This window comes from Rosa chinensis, chromosome 3 (assembly GCF_002994745.2).
Source record: "Rosa chinensis cultivar Old Blush chromosome 3, RchiOBHm-V2, whole genome shotgun sequence".
NCBI lineage: Eukaryota > Viridiplantae > Streptophyta > Magnoliopsida > Rosales > Rosaceae > Rosa > Rosa chinensis.
Genome location: NC_037090.1, coordinates 21,557,608 through 21,572,250, shown reverse-complemented (window position 1 = coordinate 21,572,250; position 14,643 = coordinate 21,557,608). Strand labels below are relative to the sequence as shown.

Sequence of the window (14,643 nt, the reverse complement as noted above, 5' to 3'; positions counted from 1 at the left end):
AACAATATATATCTAACCAGATTTGGAGAGCTTGGGAGGAGACGACGATAATCCCAATAGAGAGCGCCCAAAGATCCCAAGTCCAGACACACAAGAGGGAGTAGTAAACCTCAATCATCTCCGCATCGGAGAAATCTTCCACAGCCAAAGGAAGAACCATAAAATCCATAGCAAGAAGACAAAGAAACAAATCCACAAATGGATCAAAAGGACAGCCGCCCAAAGGGTAAGCAATCCAATGTTGCACCAACAAATTCTGACCCAAGTACGCTAGCGGGCAAACCCAGCTTACTATACAAAAAGTGGCTGAAGGCAACAGAGGAGAAACATTGAAAGTAGCAAAACTCCAACAAAGAATAGAATCTGAAAGAAGAAAGGAAACTAGATGCGGAAGGGGGAATTTTGGAGCGCATAAACTTTTTCAGACAAAAATTGTCTTGTGGTTTTAAACCACTTAAAAACGATGCAGCTTAGCACTTTAGGAGTGGAAAGAAGTTTTAGTCCCATTATAGGATTTGAAGGAAAGTTCTGTCTCAAAAACTTAACAAACCTGGCAAGCTTAAGCATGCATTACGCCTGATTCGATGGGAGTTGTAATTGAAAAAGTTAATGTATATATCTCTTAAGGATGGCAATGGGGCGGGTTGAGGATGGGGATCACAATACGATCCCCATCCCCGGGGTCATTCTCTACCCCCATCCCCGCCCCAATCCCCAATAAAAATATATTGAGGATTTCCCGTCCCCATCCCCACTGGGGACTAAGCCTCCAAACCCACCCCAAATCCCCAACAAGAATTTAATAAATAAAATATTTTTTTCTCATATTGCCTTTTTTTTAAATCAAAATCTACAACAAATAAATTTAAAACATGATTAAATTCATAAATCATAATTTAGTGAGTACAAAAGTCAAAACACCATTAAAGTAAAGTAGTAAATGTATATATTTATTATTTATATTATAAAAATAAAATATAATATAATATATTGGGGCGGGTTTGGGGATAGGGATCACAATACCATCCCCACCCCATCCCCAATCTTAGATAGCGCGGATTGGGGATCCCCATCCCCATTCCCCATTTGTCCCCGAATTCTCCCCCTATTAGGGGCGGGTATCCAATGGAGCTCCGTCCCGCTGGGGATTTTTGTCATCCCTAATATCTCTCTTAATATCTAGTATCTTACCCAACTTCACATGTATCTATCTTCAGATATCTTTCATAACAGATTTTTCCAGAGCGGAGCTCCGCTTTGAGATTAACGTGTGAAATTCGAGTTTTCGGTCACTTTTTGGTCGCATATCCACATCTCAACCGTTCAGTTTTTAGGTACTACTGTATAGATAATCTTTGCAAATTTTCAGCCAAATTGATGATCATTAAGGTATCTAACTCGCTTAAACCAATGGACGGACTGAATCTGTCAACTTAAACCGTACAAGCTTTAAAGTAGTTATCAATGCCTTAACGATCATCGTTTTGGCTGATAATTTGCAGAGACAATCTATACACTAGTACCTAAAAAATGAATGGTCGAGATGTGGATATGCGACCGAAAAGTGACCTAAAACTCGAACTTCACACGTTAATTTTCAAAGCGGAGCTCTGCTCTGGATAGAATCTGTCTTTCATAATATTATATCAAATGTCCGTAATAAAAATCCCAACTTCCTATTTTGTATGTGATCTAGATGAATGCGCAACAGATACTTTTAATAATTCAAACTACTAAATATACATGATCATTCAGAAAAATTAATATGCTACAGAACTCTGATAGTTTTATTACTACATATGAACATAACTTGAGAATGAGTAAACCTTGTACTATTTCAGAGAGAATTAACAAAATTACAATGAAAGACCCACAAACTTGTAGCTAGTTAGCTGTACTATCTCACTTTCGATCAGCTGGTGAATGGTGAAACTAAAGTCTCCATGTACAAGATGGGCAAATCACTGTTAGATCTGATTGTCTTCTTCTCCGGATCATATACTAGCAAGCCCCCGCATATAGTCATCAAAAAGTTACCATCCTCAAAAAATTTCAGCGGCCAATAACACTCGGGATGACTGTTGAATGAAATATGCCCAACATTGGTCCAGGAATCCTCAATCCCATATTCCTTCATCTCCCATATTGTCAATTTTGTCTCTGTACGGACTGTACCATTCCAAAAGCATACAAAGATAGAATCTCTAGAAGTCCAAACTTTTGCGCTCGTATCTTGAGTTACAAGAGAGGGTAACGACACCAGCTTCTGAAATTTCTCCTCTGCCAAATCAAAAGAGATGATACTCAATCTTGATGGGCCACTATGGTCATCCTCGATGGCATCCCATTGGGCACTCTCTATCCAATGTAGAGCTCCGTTTAGTAAGCATCCACGACCATATATTTCGTTATGAATTTGAACGTCATCAAAATTCCTCCATGATGTTGTAAAAATTGCCGTATGGGCTAATGTTTTAGGCATCGAGGGCATGTCCCCCAGAATGATCTTGTACCTTTCAGTGCAGGAATCGTAGCCGAAACCGTAAAACGTTTGATGTGTCTTAACATGAGTTTGCTTTGGTAATTTGTTGACTTTTCTAGTACAAGGGTTCCATAAGACAACGTAGCCCCATTTTAATAGAAGACATATCAAGCCATTGCAAGAACCCACAACAATATTCGCAACCTCACGTTTTAAACTGCCAGTCGTTCGCCGGTGCTGTTTGTAACGGTTGGGTAGTTTAAGCTTTCTGCCTTGAACAGGACCATCTTTCTTCAATAAAGCTTCGCAGTCTACGGAGAGGGGAGGCATCAATGAATAAAGGACCCGGAAGCTGCTGCTATCGGTGACTGCGTGACTTAGATGCTTCCTACTAAAATGAGAAGAATTAGAGATGAAAGCACACCATGACTTGCATACAGCACGAAATCGCAATAAAGACTTGGCTGGTAGCCTTTTCAGTATCTCAATGATAATATCGTTTTTGAGGGAACCAGTATCTAGCGACTGGTAGTAGTACTCGTCGTCAAAAGGAGGACGTTTAAGCACACAGCCACCGCAAGCCGAGGGAACCAGTTGGTTCCGCTGCCGCCGCTTCTCGAGTTCATCTTTCCTTGCCATAGAGTTCGCTGGGTAAGCCCTAGTTTTTTTTTTTTTTTTGGCCAATGTCCTGCTACTGCCAGCGTCTCTATGTGATCAGCAGCCCTAGCCTTCACTGTATACAAAGTGGTCGGGCAGGGTCGGGCTTGGGCCGACACATGTACATAATATTAGAATTAGAATCGAAATCTTTATTTCTAGGTGAGTATATAAAGTATTACAATAGAAATTCTTATTTCATTAGGATTTTAATGAAAAAGATTTGAGGCACATTGAGTAACAGGGACAAAGGATCCTCATTCCATTTGTCAAATCGTGGATGATACAGAGATGATATTGTGATCTTCACTCTCATTCTCATCCCCACCCAATACTAGTTAATATTTTTAAATACAGTTATATATTGTATTTACTTATAGTTTTTAATATTTAAATAAACTCATAGAATTTATTTTAGAAGAAAAATATTCTATTCAATAATCCAAAAATTTAAGGTGAAAATCAGAAATAGTACTTAAAATATACCCCTATCTTAACGATGTATAGTACCTGAACTTTTTTTTTTTGTCACAACAAGTACATGAACTCTTTGAGTTCCTTTCAAGTGGTACCTAAGGTCACATTCGGCACAAATCTAGTCAAAAATGATAAGTGAGGAGTACGTTGACAGGACTCGCCCCGGATTTCACCTTGAAATCCAAAGTGGCCCTGCGGGGCCCACTTTAGAAGAAATTCTATCAAAAATTTGGCGGAACTCTTTCTAAAAGTGGACTACCCAAAACCTGTAGAAAGACATTTACACTTCTAAAATAATCCACCCTTAATCTTCTGGAGCCACCATGTTCCCTAAATCACAACATCTACCACTTCACAAAACAATTCTGAACTTAAGAATATTAATCTCATGGGTTATCAGAGCAATCTAATGCACAGGCGTACAAGAAGATAGAATACAAGATAAAGGACCGATACTTTTATAATGCGGAAGCTATGACAGCTATGCCTCAACCCCATGTACGCTCGACCTCAAGCTAAATTGGCCTGCAAACTAGGCATTTGAAACCGAAAGGCCCAGGGGAAAAAAATTTGAAAATCGTTAGAGTGAGTGGACGAAAAATAAGTAATTTCGAATGAACAAGTGAAACTTAATGATTTCCCAAGTTTTTCGCTAAAACCTCGCATGCAGTAAAAAAATCTTAGAAACACTCTTAATCATCATCTTTATTGAAATCTCAATTATGTAATGTCGAACATCTTGAAATCTCTTTAAAATCTCAAATCATATCTCCAAAAAAGACGATGACTAAAGGGGACTGCCGATTAGTCATCTCATGCCACCTGGAGGGGACTGTCGACCAGTGACGCATCGAAGGGGACTGCCGACTTAACGAGGAGGTGATGGTTAGAGGGGACTGCCGACTAACCATAGGTAGTTAGCTAGAGGGGACTGCCGACTAACTACCTCATGTCATCTGGAGGAGACTGCCGACTAGATGAAGCATCGGAGGGAATTGCCAACCGAAATATTTTGGAGGGGACTGCCGACCAGACCTACCTGGAGCGGACTGCCGACCAGGTAATGCATGCATGTGCTAACTTATTTACCTCCTCAATAAACTGGAATCAACCTCTTTCAAATAATTGCTTCCGGAAAGAAACTCGATATTACTTCAATAAATCATCAATAATTCACCGAAAGCATAACTTAAGAATATCCCGATAACTCAAGGCACAATATCTCAATAAATCCTCGAAAGCATAAATCCTCGATAAATCAATAAATGCTTTCGGAAAGAAATCTCAATCTAACTTCAAAGCTGATAAGTGCGGAGCTCAAAACTCAAAAAATCTCGATAATTCGATCATGCTCAAATATTTGCTAAATCATTCGTACTCGTATATCACCATATATATAAATTGATATTAGAAATCAATAATTCTCACAATATTTTCTTAATCAATCACTTCCCGAAAATCATTTCCCAACTCAATAACTCATAAATAAATAGCTTGAAAATCTATTGAAAGCCCTTGAGAAGGAAATCCACTAATAATCCCGTAACTCATACAACATAATAAATCTCAAGAAATCAAGCTCATAAAGTCATAAAACTCAATAATTCAAATAATAAATTAAACCTCAATCGGAAAATAATAATATACTGCATGCACAATTAATTTAAAATAAATGTCCACTCACAGTACTATTTAGGCGACCACGCTACCGATTTCCTATGTCGAGCAGTAGCTCAGCACGTCGCCCTGTATACAATTATAATTCGTGAATAACAATCCGGAAATTAGGTACGATTCCCACATCAAATCCTCATAAATCAACATTTCTATTTCTTCTCTGATTTAACCAAAACTTCATCATTTACACCACTTCTTTCATTCAAAGTTTTTAGGGCAGAATTGAGAGAAATCTGATTGTGGAATTCTCGTAAATCAATACCCAAACTATTGAACTTCTGAAATCCCGATCGATACCAAATCTCTTCCGATTCCCACCAAACTCATATCTATAAATTCGTAACAACAAGTACTATCCAACAGATTAAAACAACTCACCAGGAATGGTCGAACGCGCCTTCACGAGTCGCCGGTCAACCACCATATCTGGCTACCAAATTTTACCAGCATCATCAACTCAACATTCTAAGCATCTTTCATAACTGTGGCCAAGCTCAATTTCAAGTCTAGAGGGTTGAAATCAAGGACTAAAAAATCGAATCGAAACGGAGCCGAAAATAAAAATAACTCTCGTTCACTGTCCGAAAGACTAGTAAACTGGTAAATTTGGGTTCTGGACGTCACACACGTGCCTTATTTATAAAGGTTAGAGATGATAATCTGTACTAGTTGTAACTGTATTATGACCCAAGCCACTATCTTATTCTTCTCAATCTTTGATCTATGAAGCAAAAACTCAAAAATTTTATCTCAAATCAGACAATTAATAAACCCAAATACCAAATGTGTGCCTAATAAATGAGACTTGTGTGCCTCACGTGCCATTTTTGGCTGGAGTAGTGAACTAATATGGTTTTAGGTACCACTTCAAGTCTGTAAAAGAACTCGAAGAGTTAGTAGTGGTTGTAACAAAAAATAAAGTTCAGGTACTATCGATAAGATAAATGTATAGTTCAGAAACTATTTATGATTTTGTTTTTCCAAAAATTTATAATCAACGGAATGACAATGTAACTTCAAAACTACTCCAAATGGAGAAGAGAAACTACCCATATCCCAAATAGATAATTGATAGTTACAAATATCATGAGTCAATAAAGAGGCCAAAATTCTAACCACAATGATCTTCATTTTATCCCGGCTACTAAATGGTCAAACAACCTCGAATTTTACGATCCAGCCACAAAACCAACATTACGACAAACCATATTACCATCTTCAACACCGTGTCCCAAAACTAGAAGACCATGTGTAAGGGTAATTCGATTCACGTTGATAACAAGACAGCACTAAAATTATAGCATATAGTTTGTCACTCCATAAAAATGGCTCAGCAACAAAGCTAAGACTCTCAAACCCTATCTCAAACGAGAAGGACTTATTTGACCTAAATAAATTCTGAATAAGAAGACAAAAAATAATTGTCACGACTAACCGCTCTCTTCCAACTCGCCGGCCACCTCTAACTTCCCGATACCTTTTGAACATAACCCTATTAATAAATTTGAACATCAAATCATGAATAAATATCTTATGATGCTTTTATTGTAATTTGATGTGTTTGAAGGAAAATTGATTAAGAGAGTTGTTATTGGAACCCCTCCAAATTTTCTCACATAACCTCTCATACTTTTTACAGTTTACACCTCCTTTTTACTTCTAATAAATAAATAAAATTTCTCACTAGACCTCTGTTTTAATTTCTAAAACAACCTTAGTTATATTATTCACACACAAAACAATAAATTACTTATTATACCTCTAAGTCACTCACTACACCTCCATTCCTCTCTATTTTTTTCTTTTTTCTTTTGGCATGTAGAGCCAAAAACTTAACAAAAAAAATTTCTAAAACTTTTTTTCATGAATCAAACGGTCATAAATCTCTCATTTAATTGAAGCGAAACATTTACAACACAATCATAATGGAGATTGATGTGGAACACCATACGGGGACGGGAAATCTCCATTACATTAGAATGGAGATTGATGTGGAGACGGGGTAGAGATCAATTTAGGGGATGATACATTAATACCCATTAGGTACCCTGTTCATGGTCATCCTAATTGTTTTAATTTGCATAATCTCATTTTTATCAATGAAGTTATTCTTTCTCATTGAGAAACAACAAAAACTAAACAAATCATTAGTTTAGTTGGAAAATGGAGCTGTTACATGATTTGTTTTTCCTCTCCATTTTGTGGAAAAGATTGCTTGCATTCCATTGAGTGATAGAAGACTTCAAGACCGTATCATTTGGAAGCTTGAAAAGAAGGGCTGATTTACTGTGAAGAGTGGGCATAGTGTTGCTTGTGATCTGGTTATGGAGTTCCCTTTCTTCCACCTCACGAGGGGATCCTTTTGCAGATTTATGGAGCGCTTTATGGAATGCCAAAGTCCCAGGTAAGGTTTCAATTTTTTCTTCGAGAGCTGGTCAAGTTATTCTTCCAACTAGAGCAAAAGTAACCACTAAGGATTCTACGTACGGGTGAGTTGCATTTCTAGTTTTGATCCCATCCGACCATCCCTATAAAACCATTAGGCACGTTATTTTGTGTGAATGTCAGCATGCGAGAGACATTCTGGCTGCCCTTCCTTTCTTTGTTCATGTACCTGTTTCTCCTTCTTTCATCTCTAAGGAGTGGTTACTTTTTTAGACTCGACCACTTACTGCTAGTTGTTTTGATAGACTACTGATGATTTCGTGGATTTTGTGGAAAAATATAAATGAAAAACTGTGGAACAATGTGCACTACTAGAAAAGAGGCCTAAGGGGACACAACTTATGTATGCCTATTGCTACCTATAGGGACACATATGTATATGTGTCCCTAATGATCAAAGGGGACAAATAATACATTTGTGCCTTAGGTGTTCCTATTGCTAAGTGGCACACATAACTTATAACTTACGTGTCCCTATTCTTGAGTCCGGGGCCCACCATTGTGTAACCACCATACTCCCCTTCAAATATGTTATTGTTCATTTATACTCCACAAGCTTGGGGACAGTTCCCAATCTGTGCCAATAGGCATGTAATTATTTCTTTATTTACTTTTAATTATTCCTTTGTTTTTTTTTTTTCTTTTACATTCATAGATTAGAAGGAGCCGCTTAGGAATGGAAACAATACTCACGGAATGGCAAAATTCTGCATACCAAATGCATTATTGAATAATTACATTGAGACATAATTGCAGCAAAATAAATCCACATTTACATATATTTTCTCCTTTAAACAACGAGGAGTTTAAATGTTTGGCATGCCTAAGCCCCATTCACCTTGGACTAATTAAAGCTTCATGCTTACAATTTCAGTCCTGTAGTATCCTCTACGAGCTAGGCTGCTGGGAAAAATTACCTCCTTCCATTAATTAATATCTGTAGCTTTACTTTTGAGGAATTACTTCTACGAAAGTTGATCATCATGTCATTTGGAGACTTGGTATTATTGGAGAAGTCAGCTGATCATCATATGTCATTTGGCCAAATCTACCAACTTGTGATCTTTAAGTATGCTGACAAATCAATAATCAAAGACATCCAAATCAAAGATCGATCAAAAACAAGTCTCATGTTATCTAAAACTAGCACTACTTTAAGTTTCTCTGTTTCTTCAACTATATACAAATATGCATCATATCTTACACACTACAAAGTCGAAGCTTTCTTATAGAGAAGGAGGGAAAACCTGATAGTGTAATAACTGTGTATTCCAAGAAGAAAATTCCCCAGCTCTCAAGCAAGCCCCTGAATAAGTAAGACAGAGAAACCACAAGCACACGTTAGCCGTATTAAACAACATATCTCAAAAATAAAAAGTATTCATTCAATTTGATTGGCAAGATTAAGAAAAAGAATGACACTGCTCATGTAGTTTCTTATGTTCCTTGCTGCAACCAGATACAGAGAATACTATGAAGTTAAAAAGCCAGTGGAACATAAACATAAAACAGTATAAACTGAGAAAAGTGATTCAATCAACATTTGCAAGTACGGTTTTGTTAGTTCACCAATATTGGTGGGTAAAATACAGAAACTAAAGCATAAATGTCACTCAAATCGCAAAGAAAACCAAAGTTTTGTCACTTACTGTGGACTTTGGGGGAAAAATGAAGAACAGTGACGACGGAGAAAGGGAGATCTCAGATCTGAGGCTGCAAAACCCAGAATTGAAAAATTAGAATGAAACTAGATAGCAAACCCCATAGCTAGATGAACAATTGGGAGGTCGGAATGATCTAGATCGGGAATTCGGAGAAGGGGGAGGGGAGGAATTGATTTGAGATCTACTTTCTCTCTGTAGAGAGCCGAGAGAGAAAATCAAGCTACAGTAGCGATGGGAAAGGATTTCCCCTGGTTGTTGATGATGGGAGAGAGATAGTGAGATGGAAAATACGTATTTGCAAGTATAAAGATTTTTTTCTATTACCTTCTTACTTAAAAATTAATTATTTATAATAAAATATTGTACTTTAATGGGTTCCTTCTTACATTTTCTTTATGGGGACACATGATCTGTGCCTTGCTCTTGCAATGGGCACACATATGGATATATGTCCCTTTTCATCATGCAATGGGCACACATACAACAAGTGTCCCCATATATGTGTCCCCTTAGGCCTCTTTTCTAGTCGTGGTGGAAAAATCAAGCTCAGTTTTGATATCTGTTGCTATGGCCTGGTAAAGGAATTCTTGCAAGTGAATTCTCCAACTAATGACTGGGTAAAGAACTAAAGATTGCAGCGTGGGTGAAAAATTGGACTCCTCTGGAAGGGGACTTTGTTAAACTGAATGTGGCTCATTTGTCAGTTCTCTTAATGATGGTGGTGTAGGAGGGGTTCTCCGTAATCACAGAGGTGAATTTCTAGAAGCCTTTCACTACTAGCAAAATAACAATACACACGGATTTACTGTAGTTAAAAGCCACAGAAATCCATGTGAAATAGAAATACTAACAGAAATCCGTGTGAAATGAGCATAATCGGGCCCACAATAATTTATACAATAACAATATCAACCGAAATCCATGTGCATAAACAACAGTCACAGATATCTGTGTAAAAACAAAAACATTTTCACACGGATATCTGTGTGAAAATCAATTCACACTGATTTCTGTATGTATTATAAATTAGTTTATTTCGAAATAATTAATTTTTTATGTTATGTGAATTATGGAGGGACGGATTTCTGTTACAATAAGTATTTGATACAGATATCTGTGTGAAAAGAACATAATTGAGCCCTGCAGTGATTTATACAATAACAATATCGACGGAAATCCGTGTGAATAAACAATAGTAACAAATGTCTGTGTAAATGATAAAATACTTTTACACGGATATCTGTGTGCAGATCAATTCACACTGATTTCTGTGTGAAAATCCGAAATTAGTTTATTTCGGGATCATTAAGTTTGTTTGTTATGTGAATTACGGACGGACAGATTTCCGTTATAATAAGTATTTGATACAGATTTCTGTGTGCAATGACTAATACACACGGATATCCGTGTGAAAATGTTGACACAGATATCCGTGTGAAAAGAACAATGAGCTACAAAATTCCGTGTGAAAAAGGAGACTACACACAGAAATCCGTGTGAATAAAAAATAGTAACTGATGTCTGTGTAAAAACTAAAACCTTTTCACACGAATATCCCTGTCCAAAGAACAATTAGCTACAAAATTCCGTGTGAAAAAGTATATGTGTATATAAGGTTAACCACTTATTTGATATTGAAAGAACGGCGGATTGAGTTAATTTTTTTACACCATACATATTAATATGCTATAAATAGATGGGTAATGTCACATTTATCAATTTTCAATTTTTATCACATGTATGGCACAAAATTCATATATGTCTGCTAATGTGGTATAACTAGTTTATTAGTTATAATGAAAAGTATACATTCCATAAGCAACAATGCGTAGGAAATAGACTTTATCAAAATCGACAGTAGGATATTATCATGATAAGAATAAATGGTTGTGTTCAAAATTTCAGCTATTTTCGTCGTCTTTTGGGTTTCGATCTAGTAGGTCAACCCTAAACTTTAAATACCACATAAAATTAATATGCTCATAACCGCTCACTCGTAACTTATTTTTTTGATCTGTAAACTCTTATGCTCTCATGGGTAAAAGCTATATCAACGAATGTAAAAATTTCTGAAATTTTATCTCTTCAAGGGTCGGCTCCCCTTAGGGAAGTAGAAGCGTTTAAAGGGTTAACCGGTTTTTGGTACAGACATCTGTGTGAAATGAGTAATACACACGGATATCTGTGTGAAATGTTAACACAGAAATCCGTGTGAAAAGAACAATGAGCTACAGAATTCCATGTGAAAAAGGAGACTACACACAGAAATCCGTGTGAATAAACAAGAGTAACTAATATCTGTGTAAAAACTAAAACCTTTTCACACGGATATCCGTGTGTAAAGAACAATTAGCTATAAAATTCCGTGTGAAAAAGTATATGTGTATATAAGGTTAACTACTTATTTGATATTGAAAGAACGACGGATTGAGTTAATTTTTTTACACCGTACCTATTAATAGGCTATAAATAGATGAGTAATGTCAAATTTATCAATTTTCAATTTTTATCACATGTATGGCACAAAATTCATATATGTCTACTAATGTGGTATAACTAGTTTATTAGTTATAATGAAAAGTATACATTCCATAAGCAACAATGCGTAGGAAATAGACTTTATCAAAATCGACCGTAGGATGTTATCATGATAAGAATAAATGGTTGTGTTCAAAATTTCAGTTATTTTCGTCGTCGTTTGGGTTTCGATCTAGTAGGTCAACCCTAAACCTTAAATACTACATAAAACTAATATGCTCATCACCACTCACTCGTATCTTATTTTTTTGATCTGTAAACTCTCATGCTCTCATGGGTAGAAGATATATCAACTAATGTAAAAATTTCTGAAATTTTATCTCCTCAAGGGTCGGCTCCCCTTAGGGAAGTAGAAGTGTTTAAAGGGTTAACCGGTTATTGATACAGACATCTGTGTGAAATGAGTAATACACACGGATATCTGTGTGAAATGTTAACACGGAAATCCGTGTGAAAAGAACCATTAGCTACAGAATTCCGTGTGAAAAACTCTATTAGCTACAGAATTCCGTTACAATAAGTGTTTAATACAGAATTATCTGTGAAATGAGCAACACACGAATATCTGTGTGAAATGTAGACACGGATATCTGTGTGAAAAGAAAAATTAGCTACTAAATTCCGTGTGAAAAAAATAGAATAGAGACAGAATTCCGTGTAAACAATAATTAACATGACAATTATATATTACCGAGATAAATACACACGAAAATCAGTGGTAAATATATATGTATCTCACACGGATTTTCGTGGTAAATTTTTTCCCGCTCACTTTTTTGGAACAAATTCAATTTCCCTCCCCTAGTAGTATTACACACGGATTTCCGTGGATTTATTCCCGCTCAATATTTGGATATTCCCACGGATTACTGTGGGTGCTGTTGTAAATATTTAAATAACAATAGATGATAGCTATTGGGTTACCGAGGTAAATTCACACAGATATCTGTAGTAAATGCAAATGTATTTCACACGGATTTCCGTGTGAAATACTATAAACACACAGATTTCCGTGCATAATGCTGCTTAAAACCAGAAAACACTTGACCAAAATATAAAGCCTCCTCCGAATTCTCTCATGTCTCCATCTCTCTCTCATCTCCTCCACCCACTGCTCTCCCTCTCTCTCATATCCCAGCTCCTCTTCTCTGCCTCCCTCTCTCTCATCTCCAAATTTTTTTGGTTTAATGGAGGACAGAGGAACTACATATGTTTTCTCTCTCCTTCGACACCCACTTCCGGTTACCACCGTGACTCACCTCCACCATCACCGACCTCCGACGAGTTTAACGCAGCCTCCTTGAGTCCCTGCAGCAACCCACGCACCGACTCTGCTCACTTCCACTGTCAAGCACCGACTCCCTCCTTGAGCTCCATGAATCCACACCGATTCCAGAAGACTATGGTGCTGTAATTGAGTCGAGTGAAAATGTCTCTGATGAAGGTGTTGCCATTTTGTTGCTTCTACGTATTGATTGCCCACCTTTGTTTTGATAAGTAGCACACAGTTAACCTGTAGGGTTCTTGGTTTGCTTCTAGTTAACCGGTTGTATAATATATTGAAACATATGATCATATTTTCCCCAGGTGGTTCATGGGATGAAGAGAACTGGCGATCTCAGTATGGTCAGGTCATTCAAGATGCAGAAGTGTCAATCCCGGAGTGTTCCCTGATAAGTTTATGGGACTGGGAAATGGTCACAAAGCCAAGAAATGATGGCAAATGTGAGGTACCAAGGCCAAGGCTTGTTGGGAGGTTAGCGAAGCCAATCCCAGCAGAAATTTTTTTTTTAACATGCTGTCACTATTAGACACTGAAATCAGTGTGAGTTAAGAGTAAAGGAATTTCACACGGAAATCCGTGTCAATAGTTATAAGTTTTGACACAGAAATCAGTGTGAATTATATCCCGCACAGAAATCCGTGTGAAATACAGTTTACACATTTGACACAGAAATCCGTGTGAAATAGAGTTGTTCACACGGATTGCGTTCCATTCCAGTAATTTATATTTATGGAATTATAGTGGGGCCCACGTTAGTATTTCACACAGACAACATAATCCGTGTGAGATGAGTACATATTTGACATAGAAATCCGTGTGAGATAGGTACATATTTAACACAGAAATCCATGTGAAATAGAGTTGTTCACACGGATTGCGTTTCATTCCGGTAATTTATATTTATGGAAAGATAGTGGGGCCCACGTTAGTATTTCACACGGACAACATAATCCGTGTGAGATGAGCATTACCCCCCCTCCAAACCGCACGGTAACACCAATCTGTGCGTGTACTGTGTGTAAAGGCTATCACACACTGATATCCATGTGTAAAAGTCTTATTACCCACAGATTAAAATCCGTGGGTAATTGTTGTTTTGCTAGTAGTGTTTTCTACTAGAAAGTAGTATATTACATCTCCCTTACATATTGAGCTTCTATCAATTAAGGCTGGGATTGAATTTTTTCAAGCTTTTAACGTCTCTACAGGAATCATCCAGAGTGATTGTCTATTGGCAGTACAAGCTATAAACTCAGTGGAGGAAGACTTATCCCCTCTGGGTAACATTATTGAAGACATCAAATTGCTTCTATTGAGCTATCCACAATTCTCCTTGCTTCATGCTCCTAGAATCTCTAATAGAGTAGCTCATATATTGGCTAGCCATAGTTTTGATTTTGATGTATACTTTGAGTGGT

At 37.1% G+C, this 14,643-nt stretch overlaps 1 protein-coding gene and 1 long non-coding RNA gene across 2 annotated transcripts; both read right to left on the bottom strand.

The window, feature by feature from the left end:
* Positions 1-1,912: 1,912 nt before the first annotated feature.
* On the bottom strand, positions 1,913-3,121 carry LOC112194285 (F-box/kelch-repeat protein At3g23880). The gene has a single exon (XM_024334534.1). It carries the CDS (start codon positions 3,119-3,121, stop codon positions 1,913-1,915), a length of 1,209 nt encoding a protein of 402 aa, XP_024190302.1.
* Positions 3,122-8,419: 5,298 nt separating this feature from the next.
* On the bottom strand, positions 8,420-9,694 carry LOC112191966. The gene is made up of 3 exons (XR_002933254.2): positions 9,388-9,694; positions 8,986-9,044; positions 8,420-8,812 (listed from the first exon to the last, which is right to left on the bottom strand). It is a non-coding gene; the product is annotated as an uncharacterized LOC112191966 (long non-coding RNA).
* Positions 9,695-14,643: the final 4,949 nt, after the last annotated feature.